The 26,189-nt window shown below is 39.6% G+C and overlaps 1 protein-coding gene across 1 annotated transcript in view; it reads left to right on the top strand.

The window, feature by feature from the left end:
* Window positions 1-2,301: 2,301 nt before the first annotated feature.
* GLDC (glycine decarboxylase) overlaps window positions 2,302-26,189 on the top strand; it is a 43,815-nt gene continuing 19,927 nt past the window's right edge. The window contains exons 1-9 of the mRNA XM_074166295.1: window positions 2,302-2,647; window positions 2,790-2,868; window positions 12,324-12,459; window positions 19,807-19,971; window positions 21,234-21,311; window positions 21,994-22,141; window positions 22,407-22,603; window positions 24,501-24,597; window positions 25,620-25,725. Coding sequence (XP_074022396.1) covers window positions 2,417-2,647; window positions 2,790-2,868; window positions 12,324-12,459; window positions 19,807-19,971; window positions 21,234-21,311; window positions 21,994-22,141; window positions 22,407-22,603; window positions 24,501-24,597; window positions 25,620-25,725 — 1,237 coding nt within the window. The 5' untranslated portion in view covers window positions 2,302-2,416. The remainder of the gene's footprint in view (window positions 2,648-2,789; window positions 2,869-12,323; window positions 12,460-19,806; window positions 19,972-21,233; window positions 21,312-21,993; window positions 22,142-22,406; window positions 22,604-24,500; window positions 24,598-25,619; window positions 25,726-26,189) is intronic.

Raw genomic sequence — 26,189 nt, 5'->3', positions numbered from 1 at the left:
TGTTCTGTGATACAGTGGTACAGAAGCATATCAGCTGGAATAGACTTCCAGCTTTCATAGAATCATAGAATTGTCTAGGTTGGAAGGGACCTTTAAGATCATCTAGTCCAACCATCAACCTAACTCTGATACAAACAAACAAGCAAACAAACAACAACAAAAAACCACAACCCATCACTAAACCACGTCACTAAGCACTATGTCAATCTGTCTTTTGAATACCTCCAGGGTATTTTTTTTGGTGATAAAATGATAGGTGATAGGAGGTGAACTTTGGGTGATAGGAGGGAACTGAAGTGAATGTTAAAAGAATACAACACAATTTTCTTATTGTGATAACTTGTGACCTAAAGGAGAAAAGAACTGTTGTTCCAACACCACCCATAAACTTTGTAGTATTAGAACTGCAACAGAGTTTTTAACTAAATCACAACTAGAATCAAGGCAGATTGCAGGATTTTTATCCTTCTTATTGTGGCATTCAAATAAAGCTAAAAAATATCAGAGTTAAGAAGTGTCCCTTTAATTCAACTTATATAGGCCATCCCTCTTCAGAGTTTTGTGCTTTAATATAACTGACATCTGTAGCAGCTACATATCAAGTCCCGTGATGTCAGCTCATTAGGCCAAGTCATATGCATCTCTGAGCTTTGCGCAAATAGCTGTAATAGAAAGACACTGGTTTGCAATCCTGTCCTCTCTTCCAGGAAACTTTCTTCCTTTTGCTCATGTACGTGCAGAAAACAGCTGGTTTTGTTGGCTATGTACTTTGAAGTGATAGATTTATTCGAAGCTGCAAGATTAGCTAGGTTTTGTTGATTTCACATCAAAGCGTTATTCACATTTGACATGAAGGCTTCGTTTTCTGTTGCATCTCTTGTTCAAGATTCCTATTTTGCTTGTTAAGTTTTCAGGAGGCAGCTCTAGAGCTGGCTAACTGATCAAGCACATAAGCCAGGCTTGTATCCCTGCCGCAGTAATCGCACGTAGCCCCATGCTAAGTCTGTGATGAGTTTCCGAAGGAGAAAGCTTTAGCCATAGGGTGACTTAACAAACCACTCCAGATGTGGTGCTTTCTAGATGTAGTGGGCATGCCTTGACACTAGGGCCTTGTTCACTGGCACAGCTCTCTAGTCTTCCTCCTCCCAAGCATAGTTTTCAAATTGAACTAAAACTAGGTTCAGTTCTAGAATAGCCAGAAACGTGGATAGAAAATACATGGTTTGGGATGGCTGGGATGCTTCTATCTTCCCTCTAGACCTCAGTCCCTATAGTACTACAGGTAACAATAGAACTCTAATTATGTTTGAACAGCAATCTGTTAAAGTCAGTACTGGATTTGTATCACAAAACCTTGCAACAAACACCTTTGCTGTTTGAAGTGAGCTTCATCTCATCTAAGTGTGTAATTTGGGGCACTTTCGCTGTGAAACCAGGCACTTAAGTCATTACTGCAAATACACACTAGTATAAATTACCAGCACAACAGGGTGGTTTAGATAATTCAGATTATATCAGAGGAGTGCTGCCATGTTTGCTACAGAATTAGAGAGCTTGCATGAGTCAATGATCTTTGGTGCAAAGTACATTTATTTTTAGGTTGAGAAGTAGTGATTAGTTATCTCATTAAATTCGGAAGGCAGGCAGTAAATCTGGTATATGATTAAGATGAAATCAATGTATATCTTGGGAATATATCTTTATGTTTCATTGTCCCTCTGTTTAAATGTTGATGCAAATACATGCCCTCAATGTTGCTACACTTTGTTCTGTTAATAAAGATACGTGTTTGTAACTATGCCGTTATTATCGTTAGAGATGCAGAACTGAAACAGAGGGAAAAATGGGTTCCAGTTAGCCCCTCCGCTCCCCAAGACTGACACCACCAGAAGTTAAAGCAGTAATAAAGTTGACCACCTCACCCCTCCGGTAACAGCTATAGAAGTGGCACGTATTATCCCTCCAAAAGCTAGCAACTTGAAAGCAAGACGATGCTTTGCCGCGGAAACACAGAAAACTACTTTTTTCCACACCCGAGACAGGCTTTTGTGAAGGAAAAACCCGTTTCCTAGGAAAACCACCACCAGGGTCTGCCCAGCTGAGCTGGTGGGCAGCGCCGGCGCCCCGACCCTCCCGGTCCCATCCCATCCCGTCCCATCCCATCCCGTCCCGTCCCGTCCCGCCCCGCCGCAGGGATGCTCGGCAGCCAGGCCGGGCGGAGCGGGGTCAGGGTCGCCCGGGGCGGCTTGGGAAGGGGGAGGACGACACTAACGGGCGGGCAGGTGGCGGCGAGGCGGGGCGATGGCGGCACCGCCCCCGGGCCCCATTGGCGCCGGCAGTGGGGGGCCGCGCCGCGCCGCCCCCCTCGCTCAAAGTGTGGCTGCCCGGCGGCGGCGGCGGGGACAACGGCGGGGACATGCAGAGCTGCGGGCGCTGGTGGGGGCGGCTGGCGGCCCGCGGGGCGCCGCGGCACCTGCGGCCGGTGGCCGGGGGAGGTCAGCGGCGGTGGGGCGGCGGCGGCGGCGGCGGCGGCGAGAAGGCGCGGTGCATCGAGCAGCTGCTGCCGCGGCACGATGACTTCTCCCGGCGGCACATCGGGCCGCGGGAGCGGGAGAAGCGGGAGATGCTGCGAGCCGTCGGGGTGCAGGTAGGTGCCGGCGCCCTGCTGGGAGCAGGACGGGGGTTGGGGGTTGGGGCGGGGGGGAGCGGCGCGGCTGGTCCCCTCCCCGGGCGGGCTGTGCCGGCCCCGGGGAAAGAGCTAATAACGGCGTCCGGTCACCTCTTTGCAGAGCGTCGAGGAACTGATGGATAAAACCATCCCGGCCAGCATCCGTCTCCGGAGGCCGCTGAGGATGGAGGACCACGTCTGTAAGTGACCGCATGGCCAGGGGTGCCCCCGGCCCCCCTCCTACACTCTCCCCGGGGCTCAGTCTTGCCCGCCCCCCAACCCCCGCGGCTCCTCCCCGCCGCCAGCGACCCGGGAGCAGGACTTGGGGTGCTGCCCCCCGTCCCCCGAATCCCCCCGCTGTGAGGAACAGATCTCCGTGCTGAAGTAAAGTACAGGATAATTCTTCAATACGCGTAGCAATACCATCAGAGGCACTTCAGTCATCACAGACTCGCTCGGTAGAGTAGTTCAGCTGCTGCGTTTCTTGATCTCATGTTGGAAATCGGTACAAAGACACATGTGGCAGACCAGGGCTGCCCAAAAACCCGTTTTTGGCCTGAAGTGCTACAGTGCCTTCACTTTGTCCCAAGAGTCCAATACAGAGGGAAAAACGTGGCTAAAAATCACCCTCATAGTCTGGACTGTGGCTTCAAATGGGCTGCTGTCTTTTGTTGTCTCTCCTGTTTCTGCAGGATTTCTTTGTTGTTGTCCCACCACCCCAATAATAACCTGCATATTCTAGTAACATGCAAAAGCTGTGTCTCCATATAATGGATATAGAGTATACACTAATGGCTAGCATTTTGAATCTGTCTGATTGAGGGAGATGGGTAAACTGCAGGAATACAAAACATCTGAGCCAGCAATTGTGGCACGACAATAATTCAGCCAAATGGCTGTAGAAAACTTGATGTGATTTGATGAGCTTTTAGATATTAAGATTTTTAAAAGTTAACAATCTCAGCACAAAATTTCTATCCGCGTAACTGCCATCTTGATAGGTACCTGCGAGCATCATGGTGAAAATCCCAAGAGAAAGAAACACTTAAAAATGCACCTAGCTAAGCAATTTCGCTGAAACTAACAAAGCTCAGTGGCCATTCAGATGGTGGAGTCAATTACATCAGTAATAACTTTACATTTTTGTCACGATCCTTTGCCTGATTTCTAGAAAATTTGATCCCTCTCTCACTGGCTTTTTTTCATTGCTCATCTGTGGGCTGTAATTTGAGTGTAAACTTCAGGCTGCAGCTCCGGTGAGGTTCCCGGCCAGTTCAATCTGGTTGCTCTGAGATGACATCACGCCAAAGAGGCAGCACCACAATGAACAGCCAGGAAAACTAAAGCCTGAAAAGACAGATTATAGCTGGGAGGGATACAGTGTTGACTGAAAGTTTCTAGTTCGAAAACGTTTTATTAGTACAGTGGTATTTTGGGTTTTGGTAACTTCGCATCCTATTAAAGTGTGGGGGGAGGGGTAGAGAAGTGGAATTTAATCACCATCTTCTGTCTGTATAACTGCTGAAAGTATTGCTTGGCATATTTTCCTAGGATTAATATATTTTAATCAAGTTAATCCCTGACTGATGACTGATTTTTCCCTTACCCTCAGAGAAAAGAACCTTTTAGATTATTATATATTTGAGGTCTGTAAGAGGGGTTAAATTCAGATTGTCAATAATAACTACTTCTTAAAAACCTTTCTTCTATTGTTTTTTTTTTTTGTTTATTTAGTATATGATACTCTTATGAATTTTTTACATTGCTAAAACACACATAAAAGTGATACAGTACAGAGCAGGCGTTAAAATAATTGTACATTATTGAAAATTTAACCGGTTATGCCAACCTAAGTCAAAATCTTGATGAAGTTTTATGTGTTCTTATGCTGATTTTCATAGCAGTTTTGAAGTGGCTGTCTCCTACATTGCTGTGCATTAGTTGATGTTCTGTTGTATGCAAGTTTTCACTGCAGCAGAACCTCATTAGCTAACAGTGTATTTAGTTCACTGGCATTTTGCTCCACTTGCTATGCTGTTCTTGTTCCCTTAGAGTAAACTTTGAAAGAATGTGACTGTGATGCAGAGTCTCACATTGCACAGCATGCAACAGTGAGTTTTCAAAAGAGATGCTTGCAGGAGGTACAGAAAACATTTTTCTGCACACTGTTGCTTTTTCTTCTGCAGCCATTGTGATGAACTGTCTTCTGTAATTTAATGATTTTTGTCACTAGTTTTCCACTGAATTGGTAGCAGAAAACTCCACAGCTTGTAAAAGAAAAGTTAAAAGCCTCAGCTTGAAGTTGTGCAACTTCACATTGAACATCTTGTACCTAGGACATGTAGTCTGAGTAAAACTTGCTTCCTCGTTATTGTACTACTAGAGAGAACTCTGTCTTTCCAATCACCAGTCTGGATTTCTTATGTGAATATGGTATTTTGCTTCTCTATCATATCCCTTGTATTAAAGGGAAATAACAAAATTGGGAAAGTGTCGTGAGAACTGTATTCTATTTTAAACATGTTCTTTTTATTTGTATGAAGACAGTTCTGCTCCCGCCATCCCCCAAACTCATTAGTGCAGTGAGGGAACAGGGCAAAGCTATTCAAAATGTATTATTCAACTTCAGTATTTATAAAATTTCTAATACAGCAATTCCTAGTGGTTTAAATACACATTTCTACTTTTCTGTATAACTCCAAAAAAAAAAAAAAAATCACAGTGACTCTACAAGTTAGAATGCAGCTGAACAAATCAGCTGTGCTCGAACTATTCCTTTGTATTGGGAAATGCAGTTGAGCTTGCACTGAAATCTCACGGAAGTCAGTGCTTACAGCTAGAATTAGATATGCAGTCCAAGAAAACCATGCACACATCATAAACTACTTCTAGGTGAGTATCAAAGGTCTCTATGTGTGGTTTTTTTAAAACTTTTATAGTTTTAGGCCTTGTCTCAGGTGTGTACATTTGATGTATATGCTTATCTTCAAATTTTTATTAGGTGTGGCAGCAGGAAAGATGGTTTTGCATTACAGATACCTTGCTAATGTAACAAGTAGTCTAAAAGACAGAAAATCAATTGGCTGTGTGTGTGCAATAGCAGTGAAAAAAAAATCCTCCTGTGGATGCAGCTAATATTAAAGAGCTGTTTTAAATGGTATCACATATTCCACTGCTCTGAGTATAGTGGAAGGACAATCTTCTTGTTGTCCATGTGTTGTCTTTCCTAAACATTTTAGCAAAGCCTTACTCTTCAGTGGAAGAATCAAGCTTTATTACTTCCCTGAAGGACATAATATATTGACAGGGAAAGCCTCTAGTTTGGACTAAAACTGGACATTTGTTTTGCCTATGTGTGAATGAAAAAGCCATTCTGGTAAATGCTAAGCTTTGGTGGTACAAGTGCATCTATGCTAGAAACACTTTTTCAATATTTATTAGTGTTCCTGTGTTGGTAGATTTCTTCTCATACATACATGGTCAGTGACAGAGGAGAGAAAGAACACTAACTTGTGCTAACAGGTTTCTGAAATGAGTTGCTTCCTTTGGTATGTAATATGATAGAAGTGTCTGTGTCCCTGTTCTGACCCCAAAAAAAAAAAAAAAGAGCCATTTTAAAAGTGCCTGCTGCCAGGAGCCCACTGACAGTGTTGTAAAAACATCTGAATATGCCACTGAAAGCCAGTAGGGGTGAAACAGCAAAATGCCTGATTTCCTGTAACAGTAAGTTGCAGTCCTGTACCTCAACCAATTCTGGAAGAGGCGCTTTTTTACAGTCAGCTTTTTCTGCAAATACAGTTCAGGGAAAATGTTATTTTGGCAGGTGACTTGTGTTCAGTCGATATTTACAACAAGGCTAGACATCTGTTTGACACTTTACTATGATCAGCTGGTATAACAGAGCTTTTTTCCCGCTGTCACAGTAAGTAAACTTTAACAGCTCTTCTTTAGGTATTGAAGGTGCACGTGTAGCGATTGACCTATTTGAAGTAAAAGAACAGATCATCTTATATATGAGTAATCCTCTTTCCTTTTATCCCTGCAAACCTACTGTCTATATCAGTCGTATTTATCCCTGCAAGGCTGCTATTGTATGTCCATCTTTATTTAATGGGTAGGCTTTGTGCATGCTACATATTTCTGGTTTTTTTTGTTCAGGCTTTGAATTTACAAAAAATGAGCCTACAAATTCTGCCATGATTTTTTTCCAAAATACGTTATCAAATTTCAGAATTTATAAATTTTTCTAAAATCTGTGTAAGAAATTAATTGGGTCTTCAGTCTAAACATTTTTGGAAGTGATATGGCTCAGAAGCACTCCTATTGTAAGAAAGACTATTTCTATCTTCAAATTTAACTGCTCCTCATGCAGTTAAGTCTACTTTAACTGTGATTTTGTATTTAAAATGCCACTTAAACAATGAATTCTGGATGAGTTTATAATCAGTTCCTACTGTCAGTCAGATTTTTTAGAGCTGATGTAGTCATTTCAGATTCCCTGCTGCTGGAGTCACAGAATCACAGAACGGTATGGGGTTGGAAGGGACCTCTGGAGATCATCTAGTCCAACCCCCCTGCCAAAGCAGGTCCACCTAGAGCAGGGAATGTGTCCAGGGGGGTTTTGAGTGTCTCCAGAGATGGAGACTCCACCACCTCTCTGGGCAGCCTGTTCCAGTGCTCTGCCACCCTCAAAGTTGAGAAGCTTTTCCTCATGTTTACCTGGAACTTCCTATGTTCAAGTTTGTGCCCGTTACCTCTTGTCCTGTCACTGGGCACCGCTGAAAAAAGACTGGCCCCATCCTCTTGACATCCACCCTTTAAGTATTTATAAGCATCGATCAGATCCCCCCGTTGTCTCTTCTCCAGACTAAAAAGACCTGAGTCCCTCAGCCTTTCCTCCTAAGAGAGATGTTCTAGTCTCCTAATCACAGTCCACACTGTATCCTTTAGATGTCTATAGCAGGGGCAGTTGTCATCCTCCAGAGCATTGCCACAAGTGGTGCAGGAATCTGTAAAACCACCGCTGGCAGTTTGCTCCTCATACATTGCTCCTCACAGCGCTTTTGGGCTGCTCCTCCTCTTCTCGAAGGCAACAGGCCATGGGGGTAGGACAGAGAAAGGCAGGCGCATTGCTGGCTCTCAGCCCCTGCGTGCTTTCTGCTCCTTGCAGCATCCTTGGGTTGCCTCAGCCACCCAGGCGGGCTGGGGGAGTGCAGGTGGCCTGAGTGAAAGGAGAAGGTGGAAGGGCAACAAACAGCTTTCTGTCCATCTTGTGGGGAGTTGCTGGTCAGACTCAGCACCTGGAGCAGGTGCTTTTTTTGTGCTGTCCTGCAGCATCATTACGTCTGGCAGGGCTTTGGAACTGTTTCACTTTGATATAATCTGATTTTACTTTTTTTTTTTTTTTTTTTTTTGAAACAGAAATAAAATTGCTAAAGCAAAAGAAATAAATTCGTCCACTTTTTCTTACATCAGCTCTTCTGAAGATCTTGCTTCCTTGTTCTCAGAAGCTAGACTTTTTTTAAGACCTGACATAACGTGAGCAAAATTATATCATGCAAATAGTCTCCTCCCTTTTGTGTTGTAAGTTTGAAGTTGCATAACTCAAACTGTTCCTGCTGTCTTGATTTCTCTCTGTCTCTCTCTTTTTTTGGCTACCATATTATTTTACAGGTATCTCACAAGTTCAAGGCAAGCCTACTGTGCGAACTGCTAAAACACTTGCAGAAAGAACATTATTATAATTTTATAATCACTCTGTCTTACTATTTTTGTGATATATTTTGCCTTTTCTGCCCATGGGTGTAGCAATCATGAAGTGTCCTCACAGAACTACTGCTGGGAACCTCAGTGAATTTTCTCCACGGTTCTAAGATAGCAGTGCTGCAAGGTCAATGAACTTTATTCTAGGTACTGTCTTTGTTCATATTATCTAAAATGTTGATGAGAGGAATAAAGATCACCTGCAGTGGCTTAGCTGGCAATTTTATTTTTTGCTGAACAAGGTTCTTAAAGAATTTATAGTCTACAGACAATAAAATTAATTCAAGATAAAGACATTTCAACCACATTGTCTTAGAAAACTGTAAACAAACAGCTGATTGTGATGGCCAATTTCCAACCATTTCTTAACAGTAGTCAGCTTTGTTTATTCTGTTTTATTTCCCTGTTTTGGATATTGCTTCTTTATTTCAGCTGTTATGGGGGAGAATTAAAAAAAAAAAAAGTCAGTAACTCAACACAACATCTTGCAAGCTGTGTTTTTTCAACATCATCATCAACATATATATTGAAATTTGCCAAAATCCTAGTCTTCATATGTTTTAGCTTTAAATAAATGAATAAGTATTTGCCACAATACACAGTTTCCACTGCATATGCTCCAAAGTATATACCTTATACAGCAGAAAAAGTCTGTGTAACTTTCCAGGTTTTGTGATACTTCTGTTGACCAAACTGGAAAACTAGCAATTTCATTTTGAATTTGAAAATTATTTTTAAGCATACATAAGCTCACTCTTGTGGTTAGCATTCTTTTGCCTTTATACTACCATTTGGTATTTACAGAGTGACCAATACAGTGTTAGACCTCTTTCACAAAAAATATTATGGGAATACACTGTTAAATGCTAGGCTTCACAGGGTGGGAAATACAGAGGCACAAGATCCTATTCAGGCTGGTGGGGACCTGGGGAGGTCTCCAGCCCCTGCCCAGAGCAGGCTCAGCTATGTGCTCAGACCAGGCTGCTCAGGGCTGCACCCAGTCAGAACACGAAACCCTCAAGGATGGAGACCTAGCTTCATTGCTGGGTTGTCCTCATGGCATGTAGGCTTCTCCTTATCTCCAGGCTGAGCCTCTCACATTTCAGCTTGTGCCACTGCCTCTCGCCCTCCTGCCACACACTGCTCTGAAGAGCCTGGCTGAGCATCCTCCATCCCCTCCTGTCAGCGCTGGGGATGCTGTTAAGAATAGTTCCATCCCCTTGCTCTCCAGTCTTTGGACCCCAGCATATGTGTTAATTTCCCTCACCCTTGTCTACATTAGTCTACATGAATTCAGAACCATACTGGTGTAAAGCAAACACTGAATTTGTGAAAATTAAATCATTATAAATCTACATGGACTTACGTTTTGTCTTAGGTAAGCCAGGCTGTGCAGACAAATCAGGGGCTATTGACTTCTGTTACTCAGGAGTGCAGTTCCTTATGGGCTGCCTTCCTAAAGACAGGCTGTAATGAGCTACTTCAGGGCAGTGTAGAGCATAGGGAAAACAGTGTTCATCCCAGGTCTCTTCAAAGAGAGGCATGCCAAATATGGGAGATGAGTGTTTGAGCTGCACTGCTGCTATTGCCATCATAGCAACCAGAGGAGCAGGGTAAGTGGAGTGAAGATGGAGTGGAGGGAGTGTGCCCTCCAGTATTTCAGCACCCTGATTAAAACTGGTAGTGTAACTGGCTTCACAGCTCATGAAAATGTAATAATTAAAAATATATTCAGTGTTGGGATCTTTCAGTGCAGCTCTTCTCGGTGGGATGTGGATCTACTCGTAAGCTTAATTGCTACCTAAGCTGCTTACAGTCTCACTAGGCTTTTTGCTTTGTGCCTTGAATCAGTTTGGAAACTGCCATTATTTCAGAGAACTCTAGCATAAGTTCAGGGTCTTCATGTGGTAGTTGTTTGCTATATTTGCTGAGAAATGACTCTCTAGAAGAAATGTCCAGTCAGGCAAACAAAGGAAACGCTATCTGGCACATAGTACAGTATTAGTGGTATGTGCTTGCTGCAGAAATCACGCTCTCAATGCATTTTTGTCTGTGACATTGGGCTAGTGAGCAAGTTAAATGATAGCCAACTTCTGCCTTCAACTGCATTTGGAGTTAAATGAGAAAATTCATTACCTTTTTCAAAAATCGCTGATGTTTAAATTCTGCAAGAATGCAACTGCACCCGAAGCTGTCTTTCATCAAACTTGTGGTTGGCAAGTGATAGAGGAAGATCTCTGCAGTGTTAAAACTCTCACTTAAAATAAACAAACAAGTGCACCTGGCTGGAATAAACTTTGTGGGAGGCGTATGGGGGAGTGGAGCTGCTCTCTGTGCTTTAGAAACTTTGCCCTGGACGTTGCTGAGTTCAAGTATAATAAACACATAACTCTTGAGTCTCCATAAAAAATTTCAGTTCACTGAAAAAAAGAAATTATCTAGTAGTAACACTGAGTAAAAGGCAGAGAGGAAATGAACTTTGAAGTGAGAACCAAAGATCAGTAAAAAAATAACTTTGTGACAGTGGAAGAAATTAATTGAAAACCAGATTTTTAAAAAAAATTAATCTTTAGATATGGAATGCACTAGTAGCACTTTGAATAAAAGGAAGAGGAGAGATCAGTTTTGAAATCAGAGCTAAAGTTACAATATCATTGTTTATGGCTGCAGAAGAAATGAATTCAAAACGTAGAAAATTATTTGCCACCAGATTCCAGAGCATTAACTGTTTTGACTTGGTCTCTCTTGCTTGAGTAACTTATGGAGAGAAAAAAGTTTTGAGGCATCCAGGAGCCAAGCTCTTCTGCTTTGGTGATTTGTAGCCTTATCTTCTGAAGTCTGCTTTTCTAGTTGTGATGCAGAGTGAGCAGAACTCGGTGCAACTGCCCCAGTATAGCAGTTTCCAAGGCCACATTTTGGGGAAAAAGGAAAAAAAAAAAAAAGATCTGCTCCCCTCACCTAGGAGGACTGGGGTCCAATTCCACTCAGGTCTGTTAGGCTGGGCAGGCCTGTCTCTCTGTGTAATCTTAGGCAGCCTGCTGACCATCTTTCTGCATCCTCAGGTACTAAAATCTTTTGTGAACCTTTCCCTTTGGCAGATGTTGGGTAGCACTATTCATTGACTGCTAGGAACAGCTTGACTGAATGTGGTTTTTGCGCAGCCTTCAGGACGCGGAGAAGTATGTAGAAGCAGGACCAAAGACTAAACTATAGTTGGGGGAAGGAGGGAGTGCGAATGCTTTCCATGTGAACACTTCAGAAACATTCTGTTTTAATCTCTCCAAATTTATTTAAAAGTTAAACTGAAATGGAATTTCTTAAGCAAGAAATACTATGTTCACGCTTTTTTTTTTTTTAAATAAACTGATGATGCATACTAAAATTGATTGAAAATAGCTGTTCCATTTTATGACCTATTTAGGGTAAATGCAAGAAAACGAAGTTATTTAATACTAAGAAATTACTCCTGGGTGCTTGGTGTGAGCCCAGTTTGTGCAAATATGGCTTTGTGAGAAACACTAAATCAAGTTGTAGATGGCTATGGCTTCCTCCAGTACTGATTCTACAAAGTTTAGCGAATAAAGGTGCCTTCTGAGATACATTTTAATGCGTGTGCAAGATACCCAGAATGTATATTGCATTACCACAAAAACGGCTCCATAAGCCGTTTTCCTACAGCTGTTTCTCTCGTTATTGTTTCCATGTTGATTGAGTATTTGACCAGGTTATTATTTTAGTTTTACTGTTCTTGGTTTGTACTTTAGTCTGCTACTGTTTATACTGGCATCACCAGTGTTGCATTTTTTTTACACAGGGCTACAAGGCATTTCAGTTAAAAACTGTTAGCATTATATGTAACTGTAGTTTTCTGACATAATTTCTTTTCAATTAGGTGAAAGTGAAATCCTTGAAACTCTATACAATATTGCAAGCAAGAACAAGATATGGAGGTCCTATATAGGCATGGGTTATTACAACTGCTCAGTGCCTCAGCCCATTGCACGGAATTTGTTGGAGAATGCAGGATGGTAATGTACAACATTTTTCTTTTACATGCATATGTATAAATTTAAGTTTGAAGTTCATTTCAGCATAGGTTAATATACCCCAAGGCTATTTTTTTCACTAAGGCTTTCATATATTTCATATATAAGGCTTTCATATTATATTTCATATAAAAATATACATATATTTACTGATATGTAAGTGTAGGAACTGTGCTGTTCATGCTGAAGCTGGAGAGGAAAAAATACTTTTGACTTTAGGACATGCTTTTTCTGCAAAATTATTCATTGATTTTTGTGACTTCTATTCACAGCTCCTACTTATTATGAACTAGAAGAAGAATATTTGTTTTAAGGAAGTATACAGACTTAACTCCTAAACTAAAGTAATTCTTTCCTAATTTCTGGCTAAAATTCAAGTGTCCCCCTCCTCCACTGGTGTATGCAATTTTGGGTGGAGGTAGTTAAATACTGTGCAATACTCTGATTATGGTTTTCTTATGAGGAAGTAAGACGCCTTGAAAATTGTAAAGGCTTTTCTTCTGGTATTTCTTTTTTGATTTTTTTTTTTAAACCAGAGGCCTTCAAGAGTTTGAATGTATATCATAAAGTATGTTCTTCTCTGAAGAAATAATTCACGGGTGCCTGAAAACAGCTACACAGCAATACTTGTTAATTAATTTCTGAAGAGGCTAAGAATATTGTACTTTGTTCTCATCTCCCAGCTGCTGTTTCAGTTTTGGGACAAGTGAAAGAACAGCCTATCTGACAGATTTGAATTTGAATGTTATTGGTTTGGTTGTTGGGTTTTTTCACTTAAAGGTAAAAAAGAAGCTATTTCAACACACTGATTGATATCTTATGAACAGCATTAATCTCAATAATAATGGGGTTTTGTCTCTTGATGGACTTTACGTGACAAAGGCTCTAAAGCTTGATTATAAATACTCATTTAGCATTGACATCTCTCTAAAGAACTGTAACTCAGAAATAATGCAATAGAAAAACTAAACTTAATGTGGAGCCTCACTTTCCAACAGACTGAATGCCACTTGTACCCTGCATTGTACCCTGCATCTCATTTAGAAGTTCCCTTATCTCTAGTCAGTAACATCCTTTTTTTTGTGTGTGTTGTATTAAAATAGTAACTGTCATCTTTATCACTGAGTAATTTTTATTTTAATAAAAACAGTGTTTAAAGATTAGATATATATTAAAGAAAAATCCAAACACACAAAAGGAGTCAATTTAGTCAGTGTAAAAAGACATTATTACTTAGATGCTATATTTTTTGTCCTTTGGGATGCCGTAAATGGGTCTATGTATCTGTAGACATCCAGGTCTATGTATTATTAGACTTGTCTACTCTATTTGCATCTCAAACTTTTGAACTGGCAAAAATGTTGTACAGTTTGGACTCAAGGAATCTATACAGTAAATCTACATAAAGTTTTATTTGGCCTTATCCCTGTGCACTTTTTGCAAAATATGCAATCTAAGTATTACAGTGCAGTGCCACAAAGCAAATAATCAGTTGCTAGGGGCAGAAATAAAAACAGTTGAAAAGTGGACCAAAATGAACTGCATGTTTTTAAATCCTAAAAGAGTTTATAGTGTTAATGAAACAACTGTGAGAGTCTATCCAGAAATCTGTTCTGGAGTGTCCAGTAAGGTCAGACTAGATGGCTAACAGCTAGAATTTTAGATGGCTGAAGTGAAGGCTAAAATGTTTGTTGGGGAGAAGGCTGTATGTGTATGCATGCAAAAGCGACTATGCAGGCTTTATGGAAGCTGATCAAGAAATCAAACTCTCCTTACATTTGCTGAGCGTGTAATACTTTCTGTGCTAACACACTTCACGTTGCAGCTGTGAAACGGGAAACGCTGCAACGCTTGCAGGGAAGTGCTGCAAGCGCAGGCTTATTGTTTCTCCTCAATCCTGCCTTTCTCACAGGAATCGTAGTTTCTCATTGCTTGGCATTTGTTACAAATACTTCTGTATTTGTGAAAGAAGCAATTTCAAAACACTTTGGGTAGATATTTTTCAGATAACTTTTTATCCAAAGAACACTTTGAAAGATAGAGAAGAAGCAGAGTAATTTCTGTTGCGGACCTGATATGCTACAGTTAAAATTCCCGTCTCTGATGTAAGGGATATGACTTAGTTGCAGAAGGTAGAGAATAAGTGCCCCTTATTTTTGATACTTGATTGCCTTGGTCTTGGTTACTGGCTGCTGCTAACACTTCCTTGTTCTTAGCAATCTGTGACTAACAATTTCATGCTAACATAGGGGGGGAGTCTGCGAAGTATTTTCCATACACTACTTAGTTGATATTACCAAAAATATTAGCCTGTTTTTTCCAAACAAATAAATAGTCCAATGATTTTTAGAACATCTCAACTCTAAAATGCAGGCAGAAGGATTTGTTTTGCGGTACGCCACCAATTATGTGACTTTCAGCATAGACCCCTCAAATGTACAAATACCTGTCATCTGTCTGCGGGTATGGATGCATAGTCTTTATTCTGCTATACCCCCTATTAACATATTCATAAATTTTTTCACGCCCAATGTGCTGATCTCTTTCCCTGGTAGCATACCAAATTAATTCTGTTCCCTGGCATGAATATAAATGAATAACTGAAGGTGTGAAGAATGTTTCATTTCAGAAGTCAGCTTACATACAGGCTTCTTGTTAACATATATGTCAAAAGAGTGTAGTATTTATTTTGGGGGCTTAAATTGATAAAAATACCTAGAAGTCTTGGAAGAAGGCCCCTAAAGTCACACTAATACTGTACAATGGAGCATGGTTCAGAGGTCTGCAAAGTACAGCTCACTTGATCACTTTGCCCCCAGACATTTAATATGTGAGAGTAAAGTACCGGTACCAAGGACACCTGCAGTCTTTAATATTGGTAGTGGAACTTATTAAACTTATTAGCTAGTAGCACTCAGCACTTATGCATTGCATTCTGAAAATTACTGCATACCGTTCAAAAATCCGATATAAACATTACGCAGCTGGTTTCTACTGTGGACCGGATACAGAAAGCTGCACAAGCAGCTACAAAGCATGCCAAGTTGTCGGTGTTTATGCTTCGAGTGGAAACTGGCACGTCTCCATGCTCTATCGTAAGACTGTCAAGCTTTCTCATGCTCATGGGTAAGATACTGTTTTAGGAACACCCTTATAACTGCTCTTCCAAGATGCATAAAGTGGCAAGTGATGCATTGGGAACTCTATACCCAGTATGGCATTTGGGGATTTTACAGGCTGGATGTAACTGCTTGCAGTTGGATGGCTCCCAGTTGTAAAGCTTTACTCTAGTGTCTTTCTACACTGTAATGTTTATATATGTTCATATTTCAATTAAATACAGCTATTTTGTTTTGTTTCAGTTTTGGCCTTAACAGTGATGTCCAGTCCATAAAAGTCAGATGATTTAAAAATTTCTTGTATTCATGACTGAACTTCAGTCTCAGTTTTACAGTGTTGTCAGATGTATGAATTATCTTTTTTCTGTGGCTCATGTATGTTAGCTGTATATTCTACTAGTGGTCTGTCCTTACTTTAAGTTCATTTCGTCTTATTAAATTGTCAGATCTCAAAAAGAATACTCTGGATAACTAGAAATCCAAATCGATTCTAGGTCTGCCATTACGTGACATTAGTCCTGCAGGTATCTAAAACTGCAAGAACATAATTTATAACACGATAAAGATACTATGTTGACTATGGACACATTAACTATCCAGACATTCAGTCAATGTCTAGAAAAAATCACTAAGGAAGATATAAGGTAAACTGTTTTGCTAAAACTTACTGTGTATTAAGAAATAAATTAAGCTTAGTCTTAGATCTTCTTAATCGAGAACTTGTTCATTGCATATTGCTCGATAGTGGAGTTTTCTGAATCTTTGCGTGGAAGCAAGAGCAAACCTTACTATAAAGAAACCGTAATTGTTAGTCTTGCAGTTAATGTATAGTCTGTTTTGTTGCTAAACCTAGAATAAACCCAAGTATGAAAGCATCTGCTCTTTCATAAGCCAGGTCTTTTGATGAGTGGCCCAGCTTTTGGCTCAAAGCATGCTTCCTAAATACTTCTTGCTTTGATGCCAGGTTTTCTTTTAAAACCTTCATGGATATCTTAAAGTTGGCATTCGTACAAATATTTTTGAGAGTAAGATGAGGGAAACTAAAGCAAAGAGTTATAAAAGCTGCAAAAACTGAAGCCACTTACTACTGAACTCCTGAAGGTCAGACACTGGCTCAAGAAAGAAGCCACAAACATCTTACGGAAGGTTTCTTTTGTGTCATGACCCATCTGCCTTAATTAGCTTGGGAGCATTTGTCTGCAGAAATACTTTTGGCCAGAACAGATGCTGACTGCAGATCCTATTTTCCTCCAGTCTGATTGAACAAGAGGCAGTCTGTAGTTGTGTTCCTTGCCACAATGGTAATTCTTCCTTTTCATTTCATTGGTATTGGACTCGAATTACGTGCAGAATAGCCACTTGAATAAACCTAAGCAGAAGAGATGGGGTTTTTGAATGAGAGACAGTTTAGTGTGCTTTCTAGAGATTGGATTTATGTGAAAGTTTATTTTTGAAAATACTTTTACTTTTAAAGAGTTTGCTTTTAAATTACTTTAAAAAGTCACTTAACATGTAGTATGGATTCAGGCAGAAGTCAGAGTGCAGACTAAAGCCAGCTATTTTATTTGAAGAAATGGTGGAGAAGTAGAATTATTATATGAAAAGATTTAGATTCTTAGACAGTGCCAGGTAACTTGCCCCCGCCCCCCCAAAAGGAAAAAGTATTTAAATAAATGATTTTATGTTATAAAAGGTGTCTTTGTCTGTACAACTCTTAAACTTCATGCACTGCAATTTGTGGTAATACTGGAATTCAGAATTTCTTGTTTGAAATTTTTCCACCCTTTCCAAAATTGGTTGGTTTTGCTTCAACGTTTTTTGCTATTCAAAAGCATAACATCAAAATCATAGCTTCATTAATTCTGTTTTGTAGTATAGTGTACTATCCCACGTCTGTGGGTAGGATTGATGTTATTCAAGGGAACGACCAAATTAGTAGCTACTTAGCAGCAGTTTAAGAATAGGTTGATTTACTTATTTTAAACAATATAAAAATTTCATTTAAAAATCATTTGAGCATAAACTATGAGTGGAAATTCTTGAGGCTTTTTAACAGGTTTCTGGGTAGCTGATTTGAGTGGTTGGCTTTGAAGCATTCACTACAAAGTCTATCTCTAATTAGATAAGATAAAATCTTAGGAAAGGGGGTTCTCATCAAGTAAGGAGTTTTGAATATTGCTCACATCTTAAGAAAGATGCTTTGTCTTTGAAAGCAAAGTAGAGAATTTTGGACCATACGAGCAGCTACAACTTAATGTCCTTTAGCAAAACTTGCAGCCAAGTTTAATGTGAAGTATTGCTTCTCCACTATTTATTTTTCTTTTTTTCTCCCTACCTTTCTCATTTTGCATCAGACCCTAATTAGTAATGGTTTAATGAAACAGTGTTTTTGTTGAAATGGACAATAAAGCCAATATATTCAACTTTAACAAATCTCACTTCTGTTAACTGATTATTCTGGCAAGTACTAACCAATGATTCTTGATATTAGTTTTCTTCTCTTGCACTGAGTAGTATTTCTCTAATGCATTTCAATTAATCTCAATGTTTTAATTACTATTAGCCTGCTTGTAGTTCCTCCTGCAAGTTATAATGCAAAAAAAAAAGGCCTGAAATAAAATATGAAAGTAAGATTGTTAACTTCAAGAACAGAGGAGTTTCTTTTATTAAGCAAGAAAACTCATTCTTCATGCCAAGGAGTTGGGAATAACTCTTTTTATTGGTGAGAACTGTGTGGGCAGCGGGACCACTGAGAAAACAAATCTTTATATGCCCAGATTGAAAGTTTACCTGATAAATTGAGAGTGTGTTTAGCAGCTGTGGAGGAAAAAAATAATATTACTATCGAGATGAGTAACATTGCATGCAGCCCAGGACGTGGTCTCACTTGTGAACTATGCAGTCAAGTAAATGATGATATGTAGTTTAGGAATTAAGTAGATTTGTTTGGTAAAATCATCAGTATTTATCTAATTTGATATATAGCTATTGTCTTCTGTCACTGTACTGAATAGTATATATGAGAAATTTGAGCAGATGTACCATTTAAATAGACAGTAAATACATTAGCACTATATATTGCACTTTGAGTTCACTTATCGACTATGTCCTTCTTTCTAGCTCTTCCATTCTCCAGGAGTTTTTTTCCTACTCTCTTGCATTACTATTTCGTTGCTCCTCTCATCTTGCTCTGTACCACAGCTTCTGCAGCTTGATCTTTAAATACCTTCGTTGCTCACCTTCTATTGATTTTACTTGACTTGAGCTTCAGTCTCTTTAAAAATTATAACTTGACCCATTAGCATTTTTCAAAAGTCTAGGGCTTACTGCCACCCTTTCAGGAAACAAACTTTTGTTTTCTTCCATTGCTAGAAAACAGAGGCCACAAGTGTTCCCACTTATCACTTGTTTCAGGCCACTACTCCGAATTCAAACTGGTGTAAAGTCTGTCCTGAACCACCATGGAATCCAGTACCCAAATTTCCAGCAGTGAGAGGAGAGTCTGATCTCTGTTCTTGCCTTTCATGCCTGGGCCCATGCTGCTTTGTTTTTCTGGACTGTTATAATGGAGTGTTTCCCCTTAGATTGTTGCCTTTCCTAAGGAATTGCTTACGTTGCCTCTACCCTTTTGTTCTCTGAATGACAACAGATAAAACTTACATCAGTCTCACTTCCCTTCACTGACATATATGGGAACTGTCATTTCACAAGAATATTTTTTGAGCTTGATTCTGGGAAATGCTGAGTGCCTTCCCTCCTGTAAAGAGGTGAGAAGACTTGCCAAGTAAAGGTCTTCAGAAACATTATTGAAAGATAATGGCAATACCTAGATACGATTGAAGCAAGCATTCCTGTTTGCATATTGTGACTTGACTCAATTCCCTCACACTCAGCACCTACTTTCCCCTCTCCTTTCCCCAAGGTGGACTCACGCCTCTCTTTTAAAACTGATTTCTCTTTTTAAAATGGAGAAATAGAATCCTTCTCCTGTAAAAAGCCAAGTCAATACTAGAAGAGAAAATATTCTCAGGCTTCCAGGACAGTAATAAATTACAGCAATCTAAAAATAACTGTTTTCTAACAAACTTTCATGCTAGTGAATTATGCTTTACAATTTATTTTTCCTATGACATAGTTCAGTTACATATTGGCATAATTCTGTTACATGTTTTGTTTTCCTAGACCCAAACTCAGAATTCTTTTCTTACAGGGTAACCCAGTATACTCCATACCAACCTGAGGTCTCCCAGGGCAGGCTGGAGAGCCTGCTAAACTACCAGACTATGGTGTGCGATATCACAGGAATGGATGTGGCTAACGCATCTTTGCTGGATGAAGGGACAGCTGCTGCAGAAGCCATGCAATTATGTCACAGGTACTATGTTTAAATGTACGGTTAAATCACAGCAGGAAGGAATTTTGAAGTGTGAAAGGAATTTAACAAGAGGAGAGGACAGACTGCACTACATGGGTGCAAGTGCATCAACTGGCAATTATTTATATATGCCTGGCACCTTGTTTACCCCCTGACTCCTCTATTTTCTTGCACTTGTTCCTCCCAGAATCACTTAGCTGTATACGTTTTCTCCTAAACTTCTCATAATAAACCCTTGCAATCCCGAAAGGCTCTTCTCCTGCATCCCATAATGTCTTCCCCTGGCTCCTCCCCCTCCTCGCCTCCCCAGGGAGGGGGAGTGCCTGTCTGGGTTAATTAATTAATTTGAGTTCCTATCTGCCTTGGGGCTTCTGTGTTCCTCTGTGCTTGTGGAGATGGGCCTCTGATGGGCTGGTACCTCCTGTGAGAGGCCTGGGAGCAGCAGGGGCTGGGTGTTGTTTGGGCTCCCGTGCCTCTCCGTGGGGTGTGGAGGAACTTTTATGGCATAAGCTAGCAGTCTGTGGCATGAATCTATTGTGTCTGTGAAGACTGAAGATGTGAATTGTTTTTTAGCACTCATGATTAAAAGGAGCTTTAAAAACCAGTGAAGTGTGTCAGTCCGAAATTGCTAAAAGTGAAAGTGTTACCGGTATATCCAAATTTACTTTCAGTGATCTGTATTGTAGGGGCATTCGAAGGGGATCTGCAAATGAAATGAAATCTGAGAGATGATTGAAGGTCACTGTAGGACTGTGTATCAGGGAGGAAGGAGGTTACTTACACAGCAGAGACTGTGCTATAACTATTTGGTTGTTCAAAGCATCAATCTGACATAAAGCTACAGAGAAAACTAGGCAACTGTGTTAGTCTCCATTTTACTGCTTTGATGGCTTGTGTTTGGTTATCCTGGGCAACACTGAAAATCTCTATTGAAGAACACAGTTGTATTCCTTTAAAAGAGTATGTGTGTGTGTGGAGGCATTCCTGCAGCTTCTTCAGTTGGTTCCTTGTTCTGTTTCTCAGTCTGTTTTAATTTTTGTCACGTATGAATCTCATTTGAGTGTCTGAAATGCACTTTTTTATTCTAAGTGGCCCAGAACCTCCATTCAATCTTACACTTAATTTGGTTATGATAAGCAAAAATTACAACTGCCTTTTAACTTTGGAAAACTCACATTTAGAAAACCAATTAATTTTATTTTCATGGAAAGCAATGTATTATTGTTATGTAACCTTTCTTTTTTTCCTTCTCTTTTTAACAGGCACAACAAAAGAAGGAAGTTCTATGTAGATGCCCGATGCCACCCTCAAACCATAGCAGTCGTCCAAACTAGAGCAAAGTAACATTTTTCTTCACTACTTATATTGAATCATTTTTCCTCTGTATCTCTTCACCCTATACCTAGCATTTTTAGAATATAAGATTATGCTTTCTTTGCAAAATAGAAGCAGAAATCTGTTAAAATTTGGCATTGCTTCTCCTTTGAGATACAACTGCAAAGTAATTAAAGATGTTTAAAAGGAGGCTAAACATCTGATTAAAAGAAAATATTTAATTTTCCCTGTAAGTTGTTTGCGGAAATATATTCATTTGGTTATTGAATTCAGTCTGTCTTTTTTTTTTTAAACTAGGAAATTAATTACCCTAATAGAAAAACTGCTCTTTTAATGAAAGCTAAATCCATTTTGAGTTTACAGTTTAAAGTAACCATCTTCTAAAAATATGACTCTGTTCTCAAAGTTAAACATGATAAAGCAGCAAAATGTTGATATCAAGTAGCTTATGTCTCCTGTGCTCTGCTTTGCTCCATATTTCTGATGATGATATCAAGTGCAATTATTCTTCAGTACTATATACCATGACATGACACTTTCTCAATGCTTAGCACTGCAAAGCAGGTTCAACTCTCTGTATGTTAAAAAAAAAGTCCTATACAAGTCCATGAAAACATCCTATTAAGCATCACTCCAAGGCAAAAAGTGGTTTGAATATGCTGTCTTCTGCATGTTTTCATTTTGCAGTTATACGGGTGTTATTACTGAGCTCAAATTACCCCATGAGATGGATTTCAGTGGAAAGGATGTCAGTGGAGTATTATTTCAGTATCCGGACACTGAAGGGAAGGTGGAAGACTTCTCTGAACTCGTTGAAAGAGCTCATCAGAATGGGGTAAATTTTATTGGTCTCATCAGATTTCAGTCTGATACATCAAACGGCCATAGTCACAGAAACTGTTACATGAGATACCATCTAAAGTATTACCCTTCGGCTCCAATGCAATGGATAGCCATTACAACCATTGCAACCATTGCACCTCAGCTCTGTGCAAGTGATACGGAAGTGTTTGAAGCTATACCTTGTTCAAACTTAGTTCCCATGCAAACACCATTCCTTCAGGAAAGAGACTAACTGCTCCGTGCACTTCTGTTCTCAGGCTCTCGCCTGCTGCGCTACTGATCTTCTGGCTCTCTGTATTCTGAAGCCTCCAGGAGAGTTTGGGGTAGATGTTGTCCTGGGTAACTCCCAGAGGTTTGGTGTGCCGCTCTGCTATGGGGGACCCCACGCGGCGTTCTTTGCTGTCAAGGAAAATCTAGTGAGAATGATGCCGGGCAGAATGGTGGGTGTTACAAGGTAAGTACTCCCTTTGCCACTAGAGGGAAAATTGAAATAAAACCATTCATGACCATCTTGTGCAGCCTTTATGAATAACAGCTGACCGTAGCGTTGTACCAAACACCTTTTTTCTTGAAAACTATGACAATAAAAGTTACCTTCTATTTTTAAGAAGCAAGCTTAAAGAATTGCATTTTTGTGGAATGAAGCTGTGGACTGCGTATAGTGGATACCGCAATGTGGCACAGAGAGATAACCGAAACAGCAGACAGGATTAATTGTGATGGCATAAGGCTTTGCAAGCTAACTTATTGCTCTTATGCTGTATTGTTACACCTTTGTCTCTGACACCCAGTCATTAAAAGCAGAAGTAGGAAGAAGTAGAATATTCAGTGAACCTCCCAAATAATCAAGAAGGAACTGAATCTAGTTCAAATTCTAGTTGAGTTTAAACACAGCAGAGAAATAGTGTGCAGAAACTTACCTCTAATTCTTGTTATTGGTGACATTTTGAATTTTGACAAGATGTCTAACTGGGAATAGTAGAAATGCAAAGTAATTGTCAGTGAAAAGAGTGTGTATCTTTGGCACAGAAGCTATTCAGAAGTACTTCGGTAACCAAAATAACTAATGACATTAACAGTTATCAATAAGCTTAGAAATATTTCATTTGCATAGTAATATTTCTTCAAATTTTTAATCATCTTGCTTATTCTAAGGGTATCCTTAGGCTTTACTCATAGTTCTGAAATCTGATGCTCAGTTCAGATTTTGATCACAAGTCAGGTACAATTTTTTACAAAAGAACAGTGATTCTATTTATCAAGGTCACGCCACTGCTACTCCTCCATTGACTTATTGCAAAGCTTTGCCTAACGCAGCCCAGGATACCATTTGCCACCTTTGCCATCAGAGCATGTTGCTGGATCATGTTCAACTTGGTGTCCTCCAGGAGCCCCAGGGTCTTTTCTGCCAAGATGTTTTCCAGCTGCGTGGCCCCCAGCATGTACTGGTGCATTGAGTTCTTCACCAGTGCAGGACTTTGCAATCCCCTTGTTGAACTTCATGAGGCTTCTGTCAGCGCATTTCTCCAGCCTGTCAAGGTCCCTCTGCATAGACTGATGATAAACTAAGCTGTGTAGTCAAAATCCCGAAACACCTGCTAGAGTAAAAATGATTTAAATATCATATAACTGGTGCACAAGCACTTGAGACAAGTAGCCTAGCTATTAAAACCTCCACATATGTACACATATATATATTTATATATTTGTATATTTATATATTGCGTATTATATAATATATATTTATAATATATCTATATATTTATATATATGTGTGCACATAGTTTGTCCTTTTCTTTTTGTGGCTGTTCTGAAAGTTTTCATAGTTTTAAAGTGTCTTAGACTGACTCTTACCTCTCCACTTTTAACATGTTAGGAACCCTGCAAAAGGACCTCTTAAGGGATGGCTTAGCTACAGTCCTTCATTTACAACCTTGTTGGATGGGTTATTTTTAAATACAAACTCAACATGCTCTTACGTGACATCATTAGAAAAGACGCTGCCTTCTCATTCAAATTAGGTTCTGGGTTATTATTCAGTTAAAACAGTTGCAATGATCTATGGCATTTTAAGGCAAATGCCAAGTTTTGGTGTAGTATCCTTAGAAAACTCACTGTGTGCTCTACCTGACCAGACATGTTTTCGAGCCATGATGTAAACGGAAACCTAGAGACTTTCATCTCACTCTCTGTTTGATAACAAAGCTGTCCTGCCCTATGCTTTACTCTCTCTAGCACCTTTCTGTCTCTGAGGATAGGTAAGTAGTTTCAGGATAGCATGCACAGAGCCCAATATCTTAAATTGCTATAATTTTAAAGTAACAGAAACAACATCTTTGCTTGTGATTTAGAGATGCAAATGGAAAGGAGGTGTACCGACTTGCTTTGCAAACACGAGAGCAGCACATCAGGAGGGATAAAGCTACCAGCAACATCTGCACAGCACAGGTAACTTGTCATGCTTTATTTTTGGCGGTAGAAGGGAACAAGTTAAACTGTAAGTTTGTAGTCCTAACATCACAGTCATTTGAGTTAGCTTTACTTTTGAGAGCTTTTACTAGAAAAATGAAGAACATGGGAAAATCCTGGTGTTTGTGCATTTGTTTTGAGTCCCTTGAAAAATGGAACCCTGCTTGAAAAGAGGGTACTACTGTTTCCTTTAACAAAGACCTTAGCCCTGAATTCCTGCAGTGTCGGGAGTCCATCTGACTCACAGGGTGAATGCCACTGAGTAGCGCGGCGTTTGTTATGATTGAGACAGATTTCTTAATATAACAGAATTCTACTGATCTGAAATTGCCCACTCAAGGCAAAAAAAAAAAAAAATATTCCATTTTTAAATTCTAAAACTACTTGTTCAAATGGTAACAACTTACATTTTTGTTTATGCAATTTGATGCAAACATACTACATTGCCAAAGAGCTATCTCTTTACAGGAAAATACCATGATTAAGTAATTCATTATACAAAATAGTTGTCTTCTGCATGCCTCCATAGACCTTCAGCCAGACAAGTTCCAAATTTTTTCTGCCCCTATCAATGCTTTGCTTATGTTTTTAATGTTGTATCAGATTTTGAGGAGGGATTATTAATGAGCTTAATTACTTAGTAATTACTTAAAATGAGCTTAATTACTTAGTATTCGCTTTTTGTACCATTCCTAAACAATGAGTTTCCTATGAGGCTAGCTTTACTTGAGAGTCTTCAAATGTCTTTGTTGTAGTAGTTGAATTTAAGTTCATGTTAATTGCTGACACGTTTCAAAGAGCATTGAATTTATAATCAGTACTTACAGTTTCATAAGGGTATTTTGCTTTTCCCACCTTTTATTCTGTAGGCAACACATAATCAAGTATAACATCAGCTGAGGATAGGTGGTTGCCCCTGGGTGCTAAAGAAACTCCACTAAACTAACATGCAGTAATCATTGATAAATATAATTATGTCCTAAACTGCATTTGAATCCTAGGCTCTCCTGGCTAACATGGCAGCCATGTTTGGTGTATACCATGGATCTGAAGGATTAAGGCATATTGCAAGACGGGTACACAATGCTACTCTAATCTTGGCTGAAGGTGAGTATTTAATGTTTGCAGAAACTGTTCTTTCCTTACACTTTCTTAAATAAACTTATGGTGTTTTTTTACCAGCTGGTATGTGTTCTCCAAACTCTACAGAGAACATTTTAATGCAAAATTCATAGCTGATGTTTTTATGTACTTCTGATAACAACACCCAAGAACTAGATATCTGTGTGATCTGAGCTTGCAAACTCAAAACAAGGAAACTTCTGTTTCCTTGGGAAACTAACAGAAGTCCCGACAGCAAGTCCCTTAGATGATAAGATTCAAATGCTGTTTTCCACCTGCAAGCTCTGTATTTCACTTACTGGACCATCCTAGTTTACACACAGAAATCTGCACAGAGGATTAATAACGTAGCAAAAATGAGTAATAAATGAGATTAAAGAAATAGGAACATTTCAGTTAAGTTGGGTGGAGTATCATACCTGCTGTCAACACTGAAATCCCAAAGCTCA

The sequence above is a fragment of the Numenius arquata genome, chromosome Z (assembly GCF_964106895.1).
Source record: "Numenius arquata chromosome Z, bNumArq3.hap1.1, whole genome shotgun sequence".
NCBI lineage: Eukaryota > Metazoa > Chordata > Aves > Charadriiformes > Scolopacidae > Numenius > Numenius arquata.
The sequence above is the reverse complement of the archived record's forward strand: the minus strand, read 5'-3'. Positions and strand labels throughout refer to the sequence as shown.